Source organism: Dendrobium catenatum, unplaced genomic scaffold, assembly GCF_001605985.2.
Source record: "Dendrobium catenatum unplaced genomic scaffold, ASM160598v2 fragScaff_scaffold_176, whole genome shotgun sequence".
NCBI classification, from domain to species: Eukaryota; Viridiplantae; Streptophyta; class Magnoliopsida; order Asparagales; family Orchidaceae; genus Dendrobium; species Dendrobium catenatum.
The window spans coordinates 222345-244384 of record NW_021318638.1 but is presented as its reverse complement, the minus strand read 5'-3'; the positions used below and the strand labels follow the sequence as shown (position 1 = coordinate 244384).

At 38.3% G+C, this 22040-nt stretch overlaps 1 protein-coding gene across 1 annotated transcript in view; it reads left to right on the top strand.

The window, feature by feature from the left end:
* Nucleotides 1-13237, top strand: part of LOC110111354 — a 28822-nt gene extending 15585 nt beyond the window's left edge. The window contains exons 5-6 of the mRNA XM_020843179.2: nucleotides 12619-12708; nucleotides 12808-13237. Of these exons, the coding sequence (XP_020698838.1) occupies nucleotides 12619-12708; nucleotides 12808-12924 (207 nt within the window). The 3' untranslated portion in view covers nucleotides 12925-13237. The remainder of the gene's footprint in view (nucleotides 1-12618; nucleotides 12709-12807) is intronic.
* Nucleotides 13238-22040: the final 8803 nt, after the last annotated feature.

The following is a 22040-nucleotide window of genomic DNA, read 5'->3' as shown; positions in this document are numbered from 1 at the left end:
TTCGATGTCCTACGGCAATGAAGGCCGCTTGCACAAAATAGAGGGCACGAGCTGTTTGGACCGCACGACTCCAACGACAATGAAGGCCGCTTTCTCCTTTCTGCTTTCTTTGATTCGTATATCCCAGGTGATTCCGACAATGAAGTCCGGTAAAAGAATCAATATTCTTCAAAGGTTCGATAATTTTTGATAGTAATGAAGACTATCTATTGGATTTTGGACATTAATGAAGGCTTCCAAAATAAGATCCCTTTGATCTTAAGTTATGACAATAAAGGCCGATTTTATATCAGTAATGAAGTCTGGTTTTTGTTTTCACTTATTAAGGCTTTCTCGGTTTATTAAACCGAACCGGCCCAGCCTTGATTTTAAGGCTCGGATCGGGGCAAGCTAGGCACGGGCAAGGTTCCGTCCCTTTAGTCGCAAGATCAGGTCCATGTGAGCGAGCCTCCAGACGAAGATTCCGATTTCGATTGATTCCTCCAGACGAGGTTTTCAGATGTGCGAATCTTGCGTGCGAGCCTTCTGAATGGCAGAAGGCGGTGTCTGTCTCCCAAGTCACACGCAGGCGTGCCGATCACGAGCTTGGTCTCGTGAGTCGCAAAGGCTTCCTCCCGCGAGTCGGATAGGTGGCTTCGTCCAGCGAGTCGCAGGTGTTCGGCGATCAGATCAGGCTTCCGATCGGCTTCGTCTTCCGCACGGACGGTTCCGAATGGGTACGACACTTCTGCTCCTTCGTCTCCTTCGTGGATGATAGTTCTGAAGTTCCGATCGAGTCGCTTGTCCCGTCCGGCGTTTCTGGTTGGTAGCGTCGGCAAGGCTCCGCCTCTCCTCTTCTCCTTCTTTTCTTCCTCTGTTCCTGGCTCTGTCGCTCGGCTTCTTCCGCGAATCTTCTCGCGTCTGGTGGCGTCGGACAAAAGTCCTTTCTTTGCCTCTTGCTTTTTCGTACACACGAGGAACTGAAAGGAACGTTCTTCAGCAGCAAATGAAGACAGACCTATTTTCTTCTTCGATCCGGCAATAGGAGCGGCAATGAAGGCCGGCTTCCTTTTACAAAGAATTGGCAACAAATCGTGTCTCTGATACCATGTTAGAATTCATAGAATTTGAGAAGGGTAAAAATACCTTCTACTTATTATACAAATTATCCCTATTTATAGATTTATACAAGATGTCTTAATAAATAAATAAATAACTTCTAATTGATATATAATTGCCTAAATATAATCCTTCCTAATTCAGTTACCCAAATATAGAAGGATATTGGCGTGATCCAAGTGAGCCTCCCATGGATTCTCATCCTGATCGTGGGATCAAATGCTAAGGGATGATTGAGATTTTGACACTAATCCTTCAATGCTGACCACATAAGCAGGTCCTATGGTAGCAAGTACTGCAAAGTAGAGAATTCCATCTCTAGTGGTGATTGAGGCTTATGGCGGAGCCATTGAAATCTTGGAGTGGGACGATGTTAAAGTTAGGGGTGTCAAAACGGGTTCGCGGGTTAGGTTTGGGTCAAACCCGGATTGATGCGGGTCTAAACGGATTGACCACCATTTTTGAAAATGACTTAGAAAATCCAACCTGGACCTTACCAGCGCGGGTTACTGGTTGACCTAACCTGACCTGCAAACTTGGGGGCAAGCTTGCAAACTGCGGCTGTTGGAAGAGCTTTGAAGGTGGGCTTTTGGGTGTGTGGTCGACTCGGCCTGGAAGGTGGCGAAGGAAGAACAACAGGCCGGACAAGCTAGTTGCTCGGCATGGCAAACGGCGAAGGAAGGCGGCAGAATGGTGGATCCCATGGAACGGGGAGCTTTAAAGGCCAGACAAGCTCCTACAGTGTCGCCTCAGCCTGAAAGACGGCAAAATCCAGAGGCCTGGATGGTCGGGCCGACTCGGACAAGCTGTGGAGGAGGACAAACGTGGCAGGCAAGCAACCCGAAGTCAGGCGACGTCTTGTGAACGGCTCGAGAGTCGTGAACAAGCCGAATGCTCGAACCACAAAAGGCTGAAGCTAGGGTTTCTAAATAGGTCAATCAGCTCAGTTTTGGGTTTTCGTTTCAACCCGAACTGGTTTTTGAAATAGGTTAACTTTGTCAACTCGAACTCGACCCATATGTCAAACGGTTGACCTGAACCCAGAATTTTTCGGGTCGAGTCTGGGTCGGGTTTCGAGTCATGTCAAATATTAACACCCCTAGTTAAAGTTTTGCTAGTGTCACCTTCAGCTCAAGAACCTTCTGAAGTGTAAACTGAATATCAATTTTAGTCTTTAAAAGATTTGGCTATACCATAGCTGTCAATGGCGCAAAATAGCGCGCGCCATGGCGCACGGCGCGGCGTGGCGCACCTACGGTGCCATGTTCATGGCGAGGCGCATGTGTTTAAAATAGCGTGCGCTATTTGCGTCACATGTGAGCCATGGCGTATTGCGCACTGCGCAAAATAGTGCATCAAATTGTTTTTAAATTTCGGTATACTTATGATTTTTTTTTATTTAAAAATATATATATATTTTAAGATAAACAACTATTCATTACCCTAATTTCATTAAAGAGTTTCTGTTTGCTGCATCCGCCGAACACATCCCGTAGTCCCTAAGTCGAGGTCGCTGAATCTATCCCGAAGTCGATGGTTTTCTGTTTTCTGTTTATTGCATTCGCTGCTTCTGTCGAATCCAGTCGAATCTGTCCCAAAGTTGAAGTCGTTGTTTCCGCCGAATCGTCCCACAGAGCATTGCTTCTGCAAAATCCGCCCCCTCCTTCTGTTCCAATAAAATATTACCAGCTGACTCCGATTTGTAACCTCCGTCTGTTCCGCACATCTCTGTTGTTTTGCACGGCTATTTCTTACAAGAATTGATGCGAATGCAATTGGAGTATTTTTGAACATGTAAGTCTTTTACAATTATGTGCTGATTTTTTTATATATGTTCATAATATATTAATGTAATAATATTTTAATTGCAGCTTCATAGTAAACGAAGAAGCAAATTGGATCATGGTCGCTTAAAGGATTTATTTTATGTGAAATATAATAGAGCACTGATTCGGAATTTCAATCATCGTGGTGAAATATAATAGAGCACTGATTCGGAGATTCAATCATCGTGATGTCATTAATCATATTTCTTTGACTGAGATAGATGATGCAAATGAATGACTAACAGGAAAATTAGATGATGAGTCTGATGAAGAAGATGACTTTATTGCTGGAAAGGAAGATTTAACTTGGACAAGTGTTGCTAAAGCTACTGGTGTTTATGATAAAAGCTATAATATTCGAGAAAGATCTAAATGGAAAGAGAAAGAATCTTCAATTAGGTATGATGTTACTATTGAGAATGATGATGAGGAGGGTGATAAAGAGGATTATGAAGTAGGAGACAATGTTGAAGAAGATAATGAAGCTTTTTTAACATTTGCTGATGATGATGATTCTCAAGAAGAGTAGATAAAATTCTTATTTGATCTTTTAAAAAAAGATTGTAATATTTGAATTATGAGATATTTGGATATTACTTAGTCGAACTTATATATGCTATGGTTGTCTTTTATTATTATGATAGCTTGTCTTTCATTTTTAATAATATTTCATATTCATGCTTATTATTCTATAATTTTTATATAGCTTGTGCTATGTTCAAAATAGCGCGCGCCGCGCCGTGCGCTATGCGCCATGGCTCCAAAGGGGACCTTTGCGCCATGGTGCGCCATTTGCCTTTAACAGGTATGGGCTATACTTTAAAATAAATATTCAATGGATCCTAGGTAAACTTGACATTATCTCCATTGAACTACATATATGTCCTTTTTGCCTCTTTAGAGGTCCCTTTAGCCCCACTTACTATGCAGGTATTATATTCTCTGAGATCCCTTTTGCCTTGCTTACAATGTAGTCTCATGCATGAGAACTTTTTTATTCCACATACACTTGTAAGTTATACATTATTTATAGTTAAACTTTACTTTAAGTTGATATTCACTATACTTCTCACATTCAGAGTTCATAATTACATTGTTGTATGCTTTCATAATAATTTTTGTTGTAATCTGTATGCAAAGAATATGCATACAATATACAAGAAAATGAATATCTTTTCAAAACATTATCAAATAGAAAAACATTATCATACTTGGAAGCTTAGATGTAAAAATCCTTTCTATATTTACAAAAATTTAATATAATTTTACTTTCATGCATTTAAAATTAACCTCCATGCTTATAAATGAAAGTCATCATATTTGTAATATAATTGCATTACATACCTCTTTGATTAAATTCCTCTTCTAATTGAACACCACGAAACTTTTTTCTTTGATAAACTATCCCAAAACTTTCTTTCTGCATATATCTGATAATCATCCCATACAATTGGATTATCATCTAAGAAACTTTATTGAATTTTAGGTAATATAAAATATAAAGACATACATTAGGATTCTTACGTCCTTTAAACTCTCATAATCTTCCTTCACTATTTGCTCATTTAGTTTGCACACATACATCAAACTATAGTTCATCATACAATTCCAATTTAATCACATTCAAATCTTTGCAAATCTTGTTAAATTTAATTACAAGTTTATTTACCAATCTGATTTTCTGTTAGCATGAAATCAACCAAATGAGGAAAAGAAATTCCTACTTACGGCTCCCGCCTTCACTGTTTTTTCTCTTTAGTCAATTTCTTCTTCACAGCAAAGTTCCGGCTGTTACCTGTACTGTGCCGAGATGACCACAATCCCGCACCTTCAGCCTTCCTTTTTTTTTACAGCGTCTGAAATCTACACTTGCCCAAACATTTTCCTTCATCAGGCTTACCTTGCCTCCTTTATCTATTCAAAGGCTTGCATGAGAACCAATCAAAATATAGGGGCCCACATCCGGAATTAAACTCCTAATTCCTTCACAACTCTCTGATGGAAAAATCACAACCATTGCATGCAATAACTGAACCCTTCTCAACAGCCACATGAGATATCCAAGGGAAACAAACAGCAAACAACAAACTTAATTGGCTACGGTTTCAACACTATGTCCTTTTTATTCCCTCACACATGATACATGCATTAACTAGTGGAATGATTAGTGGAATCTGATATTTCATTAATGTAACTTTTAGCATTGCAGTTAAATAGGGAATTTAATATATTAAGATTAAAGTTTAATTTTTAGCCATTTACTTATTAACAGTAAATTAACTGTTATAATAAGAAATAATTCAAAAATAAAAAATAAATTTCTTTACCTATATTTCAGGATATTACAGCCTTTCTTCTATTTACCTGTATTAATACACACTCACTGCACCTTCGAGTATGTTGAATCCGAATTTGTCCGTGGATGATACTTCATGAAAGAGGTCGCAGGCCGAGGATTGTCGATACTTGAATGATTGTAGTAATAGCCTTTGTGGTGTGTGCGCTGCCTATAGTATCAGATATGTCAATAGTGGTCGAGGAGCTTTAACCATGGTGGATGATTGTGAATGAGTAGTTCATGCTGAGATGAGTGGTGTCTGAGACTCATATGAGTTTGGGCGAGTCCTCTTGGGAGTCCCTACTATAGGCGATGACTCCTAGGTCTGTCCTACCTTCAAATTTGCATATACAATTCTATATCAAAGTAAGCAAAAAGTAGAACTATGTATGGCAAAATATATCATCATCTTCCTTCACAAAAGTGAAAAGGAGGAAGATTGTCACTATCACTACGATTCCATACAAATTATAGTTATGAGCAACCCGTGCACAAAAATTTGCAACATTGTTGCAATGGCGGGGGTATGTTGGAAAAATTCTTGGTGGAATTGTCACTGCCTCGCCTGGTGAATGATTGTGAATTTGTGGAATGATGCTGAAGAGGTATGCGACGGAAGAAGCAGGTTCACAAGATAGAACACAAAGAACGAAGGCAAGATAACGGTAATGGCGAAGGCCAGAAATACTATTTCATCAACTGGTTTCTTCATCTTCTCCGGGAGGAGAAATACAAAATGGATAATACTAAAATTAGCTAAAGGCTAAAAGAGAGTGCCTGCACATATAACTAAATAAGGAAACTAAGGAGTGGAGCAGCTGATAAAAATAACAGAAAGCTGTAGGAAATATTCTAGAAAGGAAAACAAAAGGATAGTGTGCACCAGGTAGACGTGGTGGAGCCACGATGATGCTCTGCAGCCAGATGATGCTCCGCATCATTCTCCTCCTCCAACAGAGGAATCTGAGTTGGATGATGAAAGATTAGTAGGTGTAGCATCGGGCGGGTGATAAGCGCTGAGGTCACCAAGGTTGAAGGTAGTGGAAGTGTTGTAGTGACTAGGGAGATCCACGACATATGCATTCGGGTTGATTTGCTTGAGTACAGCGAACGGACCAACCTTTAGTTGGCTCAATTTCGAGTAACCGCTTTGTGGAAACCGCTCTCGACGCAGGCGGACCATTACTAAGTCGCCTGGACTGAACTTCCGTTCTTTTCGATGCCGATCAGTAGCCTTCTTGTACTTAGTATTGGACTTTATGAGCTGTTGGCGGACCTCCTGTAACATGGTAGCGAATTGATCCGCAAAATCAGTGGCACGCTGGCTGGTACATTTCGGGAGCACCGCGATGTCTACAGTGTGATTCGGCTGCTTCGTGTATACTACACTGAGCGGACTTCTATCAGCAGACTTATTGGTCATACTGTTATAAGCGAATTCGGCTTGTCCCAGTATTTCGTCCCAGATTTTTGGGTGCTCTTGTACTACACAGCGTAACATATTCCCCAATGTTCGATTTACGACCTCAGTCTGTCCATCTGTTTGAGGATGGTATGCAGAGCTCAGCTTGATTTCAGTGTGAAGTCGTTTCCATAAATATTTCCAAAAGTGGCTGATGAACTTGACGTCGCTATCAGAAGTCAAACTCCGGGGAAGCCCATGAAGCCGCACAATCTCAGCGAAGAAGAGGCGAGCTACATTCAATGCGTCAAACGTCTTCTTACACGCCACAAAGTGAGCCATTTTTTAAAAGCGATCAACAACGACCATGATCGAATCGTGACCTCGCTTGGTACGTGGTAAACCCATTATGAAGTCCAGGCTTAAATCTTCCCAGATGGTTTCTGGTGTAGGCAGAGGTAAATACAATCCTTGTAAATTCCCCCCGGTTTTATAGCTTTGGCAAACAGGACAACGCTCTACAAACCTCATGACATCCCGATGCAAATGTGGCCAAAAAAATCTTGCCTGCAATTGTAAGTGTTGTTTCGTCCCACATGTGCGGCTAACCCACCTGAGTGAACTTCTTTGATGAGTTGCGGCCTCCAGGAAGACTCGGGGATGCAGAGCTGATTAAATCTGAATAGAAACCCATGTCTAAGAGAAAATTCTCTGACCTGGTCACTGTTTACACATTCCGCCCAGATTTTTCCAAAATCTTGGTCTGAGGCGTACAGCTCTTTCAAGCAATCCAGTCCTGTAATTTCGGTTTGTAGCTGCGTGAGGAGGGCACTCCGCCGACTGAGGGTGTCCGCCACCTTGTTCTGTGCACCGGATTTATGCTTTAGAATGAAATTGAATCGTTGTAAGAACAGAACCCATCGGGCGTGCATACGATTAATATGCTTCTGGCTGTTAATGAATTGTAAAGCCCGGTGATCACTGCACAAAATAAATTTCTGATGTAGAAGATACGGCTCCCACTGCTTGAGTGCTCGCACGACTGCGTAGAATTCATGTTCATATACACTCCACTTTTGCCGAGAGGGGCAAAATTTCTCACTGAAGAACTCAACTGCTCGGTTGTCTTGGCTTAAGACGACGCCGATGCCAATGCCCGATGCATCCATGTCAACGTGAAATGGCTTGTCGAAATTTGGTAAAGCCAATACAGGCGCGGACGATAAAGCTAGTTTGATGGCCTCGAAACTGTGTCGTTGATCGTCTCCCCAATAGAACTGCTTCAGTTTGAGACAGTCGGTGATAGGTGCCATAACCGTGTTGAAGTATTTTATGAATCGACGATAAAAGTTAGCAAGCCCATGGAAGCTGCGTACATCTGTGAAGGATCTGGGGATTGGCCACTGTGTGATGGCCTCTACTTTGCGACTGTTCACTTGCACTCCTGCAGATGACACTACAAATCCAAGAAAGTAGACAGTAGAGGCAGCGAATTTGCACTTACTTGGGTTCAGATAGAGCTTATTTTGCCGCAGGACAGTGAGAATTTTTGTGAGATGCTCCAAGTGATCGTCCGTTGAGGTGCTAAATACGAGGATATCATCAAAGTAGACGACGCAACAATCATTGATGAATGGTTTGAGAACCTCTGGCATTAATCGCATGAAAGTAGACGGTGTGTTGCATAGTCCGAAGGGCATGACCCTCCATGCATACAAGCCCTGCCGCGTCTTGAAGGCCGTCTTTCACTCATCACCCGGACGGATCCGGATTTGATGGTACCCACTTTGAAGATCTAGCTTGGAGAAGATGGTGGCGCCGGCAAGTTTCTCTAACAGCTCCTCCACACGTGGCACCGGAAATCTATACTTAACGGTAATTTTGTTGATGGCGCGGCTGTCCATACATAAAAGCCAAGTGCCGTCTTTCTTGGGGACCAATAGCGCCGGAACTGCACAGGGGCTTAGACTTGGTTGAATCAAATTGTGCTTTAACAGCTCATCCACCAATTGCTGTAATACCTGATGTTCCATGGAACTTAATCTGTGATGGGGCAGATTTGGAAGTGATGATCCCGGTATTAAGTCAATATGGTGTTGTAAGGTTCTTAAAGGAGGTAGAGTAGCTATTGTTGGCTCAGTTAATACATCCTTGTATTGATTCAACCAGTGATCGATTGCTTGCGACCCTTGTTCAAAAACAGATTCTGGAGCTGACTCATGGATTACCAGGGCGAATAACATAGAGCTTTCCTGATATGAAGATAGTAGGCCGTTGCCTGTAACAAAATGCAAAGCAGGTGGCACCGTCCCTATCTTACCTCCCTGATCGGACGGGTGAGGCAGTAAACGAAGCCGTTTGCCTTTCCATTCTAGAGAATAAGTATTAGCACGCCCATCATGAATTGCCCCCACATCGAATTGCCATGGGCGACCTAAGATTAGGTAACACACATCCATGTCGACCACATCACACAGCACTTCACACGAGTAGTGTTTACCTATGGAGAATTGAATCTGGCACATGTCAGTCACCATGATTTCCATACCTTTTTTAACCCAGCTGATCTTGTATGGTTGCGGGTTCTTTGTGGTTTTAAGCTGTAAGGCTTGAACAATAGCACGAGAAACCACGTTTTCTGTGCACCCGCTGTCGACGAGTAAGTCGCACACCTTCCCTGCGATGGTGCATTTGGTTTTAAAAAGAGAGTGCCGCTGTGAATTAGATTGCTTCCTTGGTGCTAGCAGCAACTTTTCTAAAACACAAACTAGCGACTCCCCTTCATCGGCCACCACATCTTCAACATCTGTGTGATTCTCTTCCCCGAGAAGATCCTAGTCAAATTCTCCTTCCCCATCGAGTACTTGGAACTGCTGCCGATTAGGACACTCATTGGACTTATGTCCAGGTCGAAAACACCGGAAGCATTTCAGTCCCTGTGGCCGTGGATAGAGATTTTCTCTAGGAGGACCCTTCGGTTTTACAGGGACTTGAGGATCAGAACTCTGCTTTGCTGAATTTGCTGATTCGCTGTTATCCGCCATGGGAGTAGTCTTGCGATTGCTGGTTCCTGGTGGTTTCAAAGTGTCCGTCCCAGTTTCCACTACTGCTCTTCGGTATGTGCTGCTTCGCCCATGACGTGCCAGCTGAGTCTTAGCTTTGAACGCAAAGTTAATGGCCTGGGAAAGTGACTATACTGAGTTCATCTCCAATTTATCTTGAATACTGTCTTTTAAGCCTCCAATGTATCGGGCGACCAACTGATTGGTGCTTTCGTTTAGGTCATTCCGAGCCGATAAGCTATAGAATTCTTCTGTATATTCGCTAACGGATCTGCTACCCTGTGAGCAGTGTTGGTATTTCAGGTATAACAATTGTTCGTAGTCGGTGGGGAGGAAATGCCCTCGCGGGAGTTGTTTCATTCGCATCCAGCTACGAACTGGCCCGCGTCCTTCTTGTCGCCGCAACTGAAGTAACTGCGACCACCAGGCAGTCGCTCCGCCTTTGAGCCTGCAGGCGACATACTTGACCTGTTTCTCCGGCTCCATCTCCATATAATCAAAAAAATTCTCGACGGAGCGTTCCCAATCTAAGAAGTCTTCAATGTGCAACCTCCCTTCAAAGAAAGGAATGTCCAACTTAACTCGGAATTCACCTTGGTGTCGGTCACGTCCCAGGTAACGACGTGGTCGCCGCTCCTCCATTTCAACGTCTGAATCAGATAATCCAGTGGGATGATTGGTGGCGAAATCTTCTTCCGAATCTGAAAAATCAGGAATGACGGCTGCACATCATTGGTCCCGACGATGAATACCTCTGTTCGCATCGATGGGGGTATCTATGGTCGGAGCAGGTCTTCCGATCCTCAGTGGGGCTTCGCCAGTTCTGGCGAATGTTGGCTCACAGCGTAAGGCGGCTGTGAGGCGATCTACCGCGATCTACGGCGGCAACCATTTCGTCCAGACGTTTCTCTACTCCAGCGTGCGCAGCCCAAAGTGCCTCCAAACTTCGGTCATCACCACTCGTCGCACGCTTGCTGGATTCTGCCATCTTACCGAGCCACTGGCTCTGATACCAATCTGAAGAGGTATGCGGCGGAAGAAGCAGGTTCACAAGATAGAACACAAAGAACGAAGGCAAGATAACAGTATTGGCGAAGGCCATAAATACTATTTCATCAACTGGTTTCTTCATCTTCTCCGGGAGGAGAAATACAAAATGACTAATACTAAAATTAGCTAAAGGCTAAAAGAGAGTGCCTGTACATATAACTAAATAAGGCAACTAAGGAGTGGAGCAGCTGATAAAAATAACAGAAAGCTGCAGGAAATATTCTAGAAAGGAAAACAAAAGGATAGTGTGCACCAGGTAGACATGGTGGAGCCACGATGATGCTCCGTAGCCAGATGATGCTCCGCATCAGATGCTGACCAAATTTTTAACCAATTGCATTTCTTTATGACAACTGCTTCTCGGAGACGGGGTCATTCATGGCAAGTATCTCAGTGAGAATCTATTAGATACCTATGAAGTATGTACATCGATATGTATAATTATATATACCTATTTAAAATCTGCTACACATTTCAATTGTCCTACCGAATTTGTAGAATATGTGTTGAGATGTTCAAGGATAGAACAAAACCCAAATTTGATGGGACCATGGTCTTCATGTGTCGTTTTCGTGGCAATGTTCCTATTTTACTTTTTTTTATAGTTGTAATGATTCTTGGATTATACAGAATGTTATTGATGTTTTGATTTTCTGCAACTTATATAAAGTGATTTATTGGAGGATTGCGGGTTATTGGCTTTTGCAAATCTTTTTAAATCATAGCCTAATCCAAGCAGTATAGTCCATTTGGTTCGAGAAGAACCTGAAAATATCTAATAGCTGCGATATTTAGAATTAGGAAGAGAAAGAAAAGGTAGTCTTACCAGTTGCTAGTATAAGACTTTGAGTTCGTCTGTATGTCTCGCACAATGGTTCAGAATTCAATTTATGTGATGAAAAATGCTAGTGGTTCAATGTTATTAGTTTTTTCTCCCTAACAAAATTTTTACTTTGCCTCTACATTTAAGATTATTTTCAATATCAGCTTTTTTATTATTTGACTGTGGAACAAAATAAATAATTTTGGCATAGAGAAATTAATAGAGAAGAGATTTTGAATGAGGGTTTAAAATTTAAGTGCTATCATGATATTCTATTAATGAGATATATTTATTAGGATATCCTCACCTCACAGATATTTATGAACATTTGTGATCTAGCCACCTCCAAAATGTGTCTATTTTCAGTAGCTCTATTTTATTGAGAGGTGTTGACGTTGGGACTTTGGTAGATAATCCATTGATGTAGAAAGTTTGTTGTCATAGTGTCGGAGTTGTAGGTTTCTTACTAATTTTTTTTAGGCAATTGCAACCATCCTCTTCCTAAGAGGATTCTCCACATTTTTTTATCATTCTATTGATGAAAATTAGCTTTTAATGTTGTTAAAAGACTTCTTCGCTTTAAGAAGGAACACCGTGTTGAAAGACTTTGAAAACATTACCGAGTAGAGTCTTACTGACTTCGATACCATTTTGAAAATTAAAAACAGAAGAAAAAGACTAGAAAATGGGAGATTTTATGAGCGAATTTGTTATCATCTTGAGCTTCTAGATATAGTTCACTTCCTAATGAGATATATATTCGATCCATTTATATCTGTTTTACATTTATCTAATTACCCATACAGAAATAGTCCTGTAATTAGCATCCCTGTCTTCTTACCTCCTAGCTTCTTTGGTCTTCCCATTCTCTCTCCCTTTGTCGGAGAACAAAATAAGGGGCTTTACCCTATTCCTTGAATTAGTGTTGCCATGGCCTTGGCACCAAGAAACAATCTCCGACGCATGGAGAGATTTATCAAAATTGCATGGCTCAAGTTTTTATCGATCTGTTTGCTCAGGTAACATTGCCAGACGGGAAAGAAAGAGATCGAAGGAAGGACCTACTCATCATTCGTGATGGTGGAACATCCTTCAAGATAATTGACAAGGTTGCTGAAATTTTCATTGTATCTCTATAAATTTTCTTCCTGCAATTATATATATATGCTGCTGCTGCTAATCCAATAGTGACCAAACGATGAACACAGAGCCAAAGGGATGATGCGACAACAGTAATAGAAAGGGAAGAGTGGATGGAGTCAAGGCGAGCCATGGAGAAACACCTTAGCAAACTTCGGGACTTCCACATTTCAAATTGGTTTTAATGAGCTAGTAATTCTAGCTGATGATGGCCATTTCAAACTACTCGATGAAGCAGAATTCATGATCTAAGTGGATTTGATTTCTACGGCAACTTACTTCCTGCTTTCGTAGCAATCTTAAGACAATCTTATGTTGCATTACTTGATTAATATGGCAATATAAGGCTGTGATGATGTGGTGTTGTGTGAGCAAAATTTATATGGAAAATGTCATGTTTTGTTTAGTGGTGCTTAGTTGCACATTGTATGTTTCAATGAGAAATAAAGACCTCATTATTTTTTTAGAGTGAAGTTATTTTTCGTATTTGATGCTGGTGATTGTGATGTTAGGGAGATGTATTTAGAGTAAATATTTAATTGAGCGTATCCCTCGCCCTTTATTTTTCTTATTGTTCAACAAGTGGTTATTTAATCTAATTTTCGACATGCAATAGTTTGTTTTTTTTTCTTTTGTTTATTTTTTATTTTTTGACCAAATTCAAATCATTGTATATTAAATCTTAATTTTAAAAATTAGTTTTTAAAATGTTATCAATTAATGCCTCGAATCTTTTGAGAATGCCGCTGTGATGCCATGGTGGGGAAAAATTATTTTGTGCAGAGTCTGGACAGGGAGAACTATCTGAATTTTTTGAGTATAATACTCAGTAATATTCGATAAATACTTACAATTGAATATTTATTGAGTATTTACCAATACTCAGTTGAGTATTTACAAATAGTTAGCTGAGTATTTGACGAGTAATTATAAATACTCAGCAAAAGTTTCAGTAAATATACAGTAAATTCGGATGATTCTCAACATCCGGATTCCTCATGTAATAATTGGATCTTGTTGAAGCTATAAGGGCATTTTTAACAGGATGTTACTATATACTCCAAAATTTGAAAGTGAGGCTTACATTCTATGATTGTACGATCACTATTTTATTCTTAATCAAAATGCAGCCAAATTTTATAGGGAGACCAAATGCTTTGAATTGACCAGATTACAAATTATTTATACATAATATTCATATTAAAATAAATTTTAGTTTAAAATTAATTCTAATTATTTTTCATCTCAACATTTTCCATCAAATCTTTTCCCAATTATTCTTGCATTGTTGAGTCCATATGGGCTAATATTTATATGTGCCATTGGCGATGAAAATATGAGAAAATGGCATCCCTGAGATGTGATCACATTAAATAATAAGGAATTGTATTAATAAATTTTATTTTAAGTGTTATGAAAAATTCATTAAAAGAATTTAAGGCTTCGTTTGTGACGGGTTTCTTATTGCTTCTTTAGGCAATTTTTAAGTATAAAAATTAAAAATTTTGTACTAAAAATTGTTTTTAGAAGTAGTAAGAAAGCTGTTCCAAACGAAACCTAAATCGTGAATCTCATTTGAATTGGAGTTCAATAGTTAGGATTCGTTTGAGATGGCTTTTGTACTGCTTGTTAAGGCACCTTTCTAGCATAAAAATTAAATATTTGTACTAGAAACTTGTTTTAAGAAGCGATAAGAAGGTCATCTCAAACGAAACGTTAATCTTACAAGATGAACATAATACAGGGTTTATTAAATAAAATGTGGAGTAGCAAATCCTAAGACTAACCCTTCAAAGAATTCTTTACCCTCATATCACAATAATGTACGAACCAGCCCTACCGAAAAAGCTAAACGTTCAATGCAATTCAATTGTAAAATTTAAGTTAACAATTTAAATCTTTAGTAAATTCATTTATCATATAGGACTTGGCCCAACGCTATTGTACATTTTGATTAAAAGAAGAATTCTATAGTACCTTTGAAAACTCTTTTACCCAATATTGTGAAAAACTAAGGACTTTCGCTAATTTAGGAGTGAAGAATACTAATCTACATGAGCTGCACCGAAACTAGACATTTAATCGAAGTCAAACCAACCATAAAATTACTCCAAAGTTAAAATACGGTAAAAACAATGTTTTTAACACACCATATATAGACATTTATCGTAGCAGATATGTCACCTCAAAATCAGATGTTTGGCTCAGTCTTTTTAAGTGCTGACAAAGAAGCATGATAAAAAAATCAACAGATGACTGTAGTAAATATTGAACTGCAAAGAGGGAGAAGGGCTTAGTGTTGTAGATGAGAGGCTTCTAAATGAGATCAACGTGAGTCGTAAGAATTCTTTTGCAACTGTAATGGACCATCCAAGAGCATCTAAAGCTTCGCTGCAAGTACTTAAATCAAGCTTTCATTTGATTGTTTAAGGAATTAAACACTGGATCTTTGTACTACTATCGCATTATAGATTACATGCTTGATACAAAAGTTGTTGGATTCATGTGTTCGTGGGTGATACCTAACCTAACTAGTAGGTGAGCTATGTGAGTACAACCTGAAAACCTATGAGAGAGAGAGAGAGAGAGAGAGAGAGAGAGAGAGAGAGAGAGTGTATAATAGCTCAAGTATATTTAGTATAAGTAGCACTTGGTGTAGAGAATGCTCAGAAGATCCCTCTTCACCATTTATTTATAGGGATCTGAGAGTTATAAGGAATGATACATCAATAATTGAATAAAATATACAAGACTTAACAACTCTATAGATTACACTAGACACTTGCTACACGCTAGATGGTTGTAGGGGGAATAGCCTTTTTTGAACCTGATTTGTTTGTTTTCGTCTGAGCTTAGTAGTATTGAGTACATTTTGATGAGTAAGTGCGGGAGAATCTCATGGTGAGTCATGCATAGCGATATCTGAGGCATCATAGTGCACTGGAATCTTTCTCTATTTTTGTTGCATCTCCATAATGCCTTGCTGAAAGAGGCAAGTGAGCATAGTTCATTGGGTTGACAAGATCCAAGGTCGGTCGATAATGTTAAGGTGAATTGTGGTTCTCTTAGATGCACGCCTTCTCTATAGTTGAAGTGGAGAGTGGATGAAGGATATCTCATCATGGATTATGAAAAATGAAATTGACCATGAGTTATCCTAAGAGGGGGTGAGTGACTAGTAAGACAACCCATCAGAATCTTCAGCTATTTAAGTTGGAGGCGACCCCCACTAAATATGTTGTCAAGCTAGACCTCAAGACTTTGGGTGAGCTTTCATATGACTGGTGCAAGTTCTCTTTTTGTAACTCCTTGACTACCTACTAACTAATTGATAAAAATATAAAAACACATATGAGAATTTAAATTTAATTCCCCAATTCACTTGAACCTTTGTTGGGTGAGTGATAAAAAAGATAAGTGAATTAATGAAAAATATTGAATAGGCTATCGAACTATTACAAAAGTGTAACTACAAAGTTACTACCTTATTTTACAGTAGACTCGATATCAATATAGATTCATTATGATGATGATGTGACACTACCCTTGACTGGCCTCTATAAAAAGTGGTTCGTGTTGGGATCCCTTGCTCCTTTGATCATTTAATTGGAACTATTAAAACTGGTGAGTGCTATAAAAATGGACGATGTCAAGTTAGCTTTGTTTATTATGAAAAAGAAGAAGAAGAAGTAGAACATTGCCTTTGGAGAAGGTAACAAGTCAACTAGGAGGGAGAGTAACATCTTACTATGTAAGGAGGCTGAGGGTGGTGATCAAACTATATAGGGATCCACTGAACCCCTTTATACAAGAGGGAAATGATTGAGCCAATAATCATGAGGCGACCACTCTCTGCTAACTAGGGTAGTAGGATTTGTTGAACTTGCTGCAATGAGTTTCAATGCAAAAAGCATTTGGATATTGTGCCTCTCCTTTGATTCGGATGACATCCTACTTAAGTTGAGATTTGTGAGGCAAGTTCCTTGAGCATGCCCATTGAAGGTGGCACAAATTAAGGAGTTGGCTTCTATTGGAGTCGTGGTGACCTTCTTTGAAGCTGGGCCCATAGTGAATGATGGTAAGAAGAAGAAAAATTATCTCAAGTGTTTGAAGAGAGATTTATTAGGTTGACAGGTGCCTTTTTGAAATTAATTTAATAATATGTATCTTCTCTAAAGAGTTTTTCGGGGCATTTATCGAGCAAGTTTGAGGCATTAACTTTAACATAGTGAGTACTTTGGCTATAAAAACATAATAATTTTGCACAAGAGGCTTCTAGTAATTCCTCTAAGTTTTCTTGGTAAGAGTTTTTGAATGGTTGATCCTTCACTATTGATAAGAGGGGTGCCTCCTGCACATTACACTGAAGATGCTGAGCCTTCAATAGTGGTGGATCAAGTTTTCATGGATGGTATAATTTTAAGGGTGGTCATTGAATAGAAAGAATTTCTTACCAATGCATTAGAGGATTACACCTACAAGGAGAAAGCGGTGATTAAGAGGCCACTTTACTCACTATACATGGGTCCTTATGGTGACAAAAACCCTCCAAAAGATCGACAACTACCTTAGAGGTGCTAGTTATGCTAGTTAGCATTATGGAGAGAATGATAAATTTACAATAAGTAGTGGGGAGGTAGACAACATACAAAGAGGTGCTGCTCCATAGTTAAGTGTCTAAATAGAAAGAAAATTCATGGCCTTAAAGGCATAGATTATAGTAACTCAAAATATAGTGAAGGTGAGTTCTTTTGTAGAAGGTGGAAAGTTCCTCCTATGATACATACAGAATTTAAGAGCCTTACCATTCAAGATGGAGAATGATCCAACATGTAGGATTTTGTTTTCGTGGTGATAAGTAGTCTCATGCCACTCTTTATTTGATTATTATGTATTAGGATATTGAATCCATGTAAAATCATTTTAATAAAATGTTCATATGTGGTTGATTACCTTTATCATATTCTCTATTTTAAAGATGTGAATACTTTATTTATGATATTTTGGTGAGCGCGATGTTTTTTATATTAAGACAAGTATTGCATTTTATGACAACATAGAGAGTGCCACATTCATGCCATTTTGTTATGTTATAATAAATGTACTCTGAATGAAGAGTAGAAATCTTTCAATATTTTTGACAATTTCAATTTTCATTCTATTAAGATGAGTTTATATATTACTTTTATGTTGCAATTTTAATATTATTTCACTAAATGGTGACTTGAAGCAATGTTGTGACTTTACTGTGAAGATGATTAAGTGGTGAGATGTATTAAAGTTTATCTATGATTGAATGTGTGTAAGGCCACTATTGGTGAGTACTAGTTAGGAAAATAGGTTAGGAGCTATAATATCTGCATGTAATATTGAAAAGGTGTGGATAATATTTGCACTTTTAATGTGGATATGATAAACACTCAATTAACTTCCTTTTGTTTTATGAAAAATAACAACTTTTAAAAACAAAATTTAGATGAGTAACTAATACAAGAGGAAGCAATTTGAAACTTAATCTTTTTTATTTTTAAATTTTGACGCATAAATAAATTAAGAGAAGAATAAAATATTTGCTAACAATAATTAAACTAATAGCTACTTGCAATGAAAATTTAAATTTCATATATGAAATGTAAAGTGCAAAAAATAAAAGTATAGAAAAGAAAAAAAAATAGAAAGAGCACCTAAAATATTTTATAGTGGTTCAGTCAACCTTGACATACGTCCACTCCCTAGAGTCATCCTCTCTAGGTATTGCACTAACACTATAGTGAATCTCCTTATACCCCCACAGGAAGGAAGAGAAGCCCTTACAAATCACTTCCACCAAACTCGGTGCAGCAGATAATCGAAAGCTTTGTCACCCTCTTGGTGATTACAGTGAATCTTCAATCCTTTTTCACCCTACTAGTCAAGGCAGCGAACCCACGAATGCTTTCTCACCCTCCTGGTGATGGAAGATAAGCATCAATCTTTTTCACCTTCCTTGTGAAGATAGAGAACCCAAGACCTTGACTTTGAAGCTTCTTTCCCAAGAGAAACTCCAAGAACTCACCATGGCTACAAGAGGAAGCAAGGGTGCAAGCTTTCCTAGAGTAACCGTGTGAACACCCCACACACTCCTCCCTTACACACAACCTCACCTTCTCCATCTCTAAGCCCAAAGATCTATCATGAATTCTCCCTTAAGGTTCCTTTAACATCCAAAAGTCTTTCTAAATGAATTTATTGAGTTACTTAAGTATAAGGCTTTAAAAACCCTAAAATTTTAATTAGGCCATCACTGTTCATACAATATGATTTGGGTTCGTACAATACGATTAGTTCAAAATAGGGATTTGTCCAATATTATGGAACAATCGTTCAGAAAAATTATTCAAATTATGCATACTTATTGTATAGTATGATTGCAAGTTTGTATGGTATGATTACTTTAAATTCACTCTATTCGTACATGATGATTATTAGGATGATTAGAAATCATCTATGTTGATCATCTGACACAAATTGCATCATGCAATATGTTTAGTTCAAATATCAATGGTTCATATAAAATGACAAACATTGTACTATATAATTTGTTAAAAATCAAGGTTTTCATCCAGTATGATCTCTGGGATGACCAAATTTTATTTCTGTCAATCATATGATATGATGTATATCATACAATATGATTAGCCATATTTATGAAAATTTGATTTAATTAACTAATCATGGGTGTTGACCTCATTTTTCACATGAGTGTCCTCAAGGGTCTTCGATCAGTTTAATTAAACCTCATCGAGCCTAATTTAATTCGGGTTGATGCCGATTTAGGTCCAATTAAGTTGATTCAAATTTGATTCAACTAAAATTGACTTGATAAAAATTCAATTGAACTTGAATCGACTTGAAATTGGATTAAATTAGACTCGATCGCAGTTGATTAAATTAGATCCATTCATTTTATATGCATCGAGTTTAATTTGATTCGGTTCGTTGATTTATTTGGGTTTAATTTCATTCATTTGGTTGAGTCGAGTCAACCCAAGTCGACCTGAGTCAAGTCAAGTTAGGTTCGATTTGGATCTAATTTCAGCCTCATGAGTCTCATTTAATTCCTATTAAGAGTTTGATTAACTTTCTGAGTGATTTGAATTTGAGTCATGAATCAGCAAATGGATCCAACGGCTCTTATCGCTCCAAAATATGAAGTCTATTGCTGTCGTAGTCCCTCAATTACGTAAATACCTATTTTAGTGCATATCTCGGTATCTCAGATAAAGACTCGAGGGGAGCAGTGTCATTTTGAGTTTTGAAGAATAGGGCAAGGCCAAGAAGAAGTCTGGAATGAAGCTTTCTAGGGGTAGAACTCCTCTCCCATTGAAAAAATTCACATATCTCCCCCAGCTTGATCAGTCTGCTCCTCGATTCATACGCCCCAGCATGAAAAAAGGGTCTTCAGGCCTCTCCGAACTCCAGCATTCCTAGACCCTTCTTTCCCACCAATCCCTCTCTCTATTGATCTCTCCCATTTGGAGACCCCTTCCCTTTCTCTCTTTCTCACATGATTAGAGAGTTTTATGAAATGTTTTGTGTTGAAAGGTTTCATGATTCACCTTGTAATGAAAAACTTGATGATTTACTTTTTGTTGGAGACGTTTCATGGGTTGCTTCATGTTGGAAGAGGTTTTGGTTTGCTTATGTTAAGAGGAATTATTATTGACTTTAGATTTATTTTGTATTGGAAAATTTTTATAAGTTTCATGAATGTTTTATAACGAGAAGTCTTATAAAATTTTCTTATTGGAGAATTCTTATGGTTTTATCCCATGCCAAAATAAAAAAAAATCACTCGACTATTTTTTGCGTCGGAAAGAGTTTTGGTGGATTGCTTTTGAGAAAGGTTTTATGTGCCATTTCATTTGGAAGGTTTCATATGTTACTTTTGGGTTGAAAATTCTATGAATGGCTTTGTGATGGGGGTTCTTTAAGTTTTCTTGGAACGAAATGTACTTTCATGTATGAGTTATCTTTCTCTTATTTGTATTGGCTTATAAAGATAGGTTTTGGAAAAGTGTAGAGTGAAAGCTTGTTTTGGTTTTAGTCTTGGGAGTTTATATCCCCTTTGTCACTTTGAGTTTTATTTAGGAAATAGCGTGGGTTGTTGAGTCGGTTATTTCGAGTGCTTTATTTTGGAACATGGGAATAACAAATAACATCAAATCCCCTTTTCTCTTATTCATATTGCATTGAATTGGAGTAAAGGGCATTTTAAAGGCATTCTTGGCTTTGAAGAGGCATGCCCAATAGTAGGATGCTTACGTTCCTTTTATTATTTTAGTTTTTTCTTTCCTTTCTTTTTGGCATTTTATCATCTTTCTCTGTACTTCTTGTCTTTCTCCTACTTTTCTACTTGTGCTTTAAGATAAAATTCTTACAAAATGAAAAGATTCAAATGACAAGTGGCACACCCAATATGTAAACAACAAAAAGGTACATTCTTATTTAATTGCATTTCTTTTTTTATTATTATTTGCTTATTATATATAAATGTGCTCTAATACAACCATTTTCTTTTCTATGTTTTGTAAGGTACTTTTTGGAGAGTAAAAGGGAAGGAGCATTGGAGCATTAGGTGAAGGAGCATGGATAGTTGGATCCGAGCATCAGTCTCCTAAATTCAATTTGGTGGGGGCGTTGTGGGCAGAACCATTGGGTCATAACCCCTGGTGCTGTAAGTCTCCTTAAAACTTAGAAAGCTTTTAGGAGCCCTCATGGTTGAACGCTCCCCACCTTTTAGGGCCTTGTAGAATCTTCATTTATAACTAGATTGTTTTCTTTTATTTTGGATACCTAAACCTGTTGACACATGTACGAATGTCAAAAGGGTTAGAAATAAAATTTTGTTTCACTCCATAACTGTAGTGACACCTAAGGATAAAAATTAAAGACCGAGTCTTAGATAACATAGACTTAGCATGCATGCGCTCTATAGGATATAGACATAAAAATATAGAAAACCTAGTGACACATTTTTCTAGGTAATAATCAATTAACTAAATCATTCATAATTCAACTTTTAAAAATGCACTAAAATACTTAATTTTTTCTCAAACCATAATTAATATGTATAACCACTAAAAATGCTAAACTTAAATCAAGTCTAACAAATCTATTAATCAACCTCTAACCAACTTAAAACTTAAAAGATGTAGACAAAATTAGGAGTGCAAATCTAAACTAAAACTCTTGGATAAAAGACTCTTAAGATTAATCAAACCTTAAGCTAATCTTTTAAAAATCAATCAACAAATCTCTT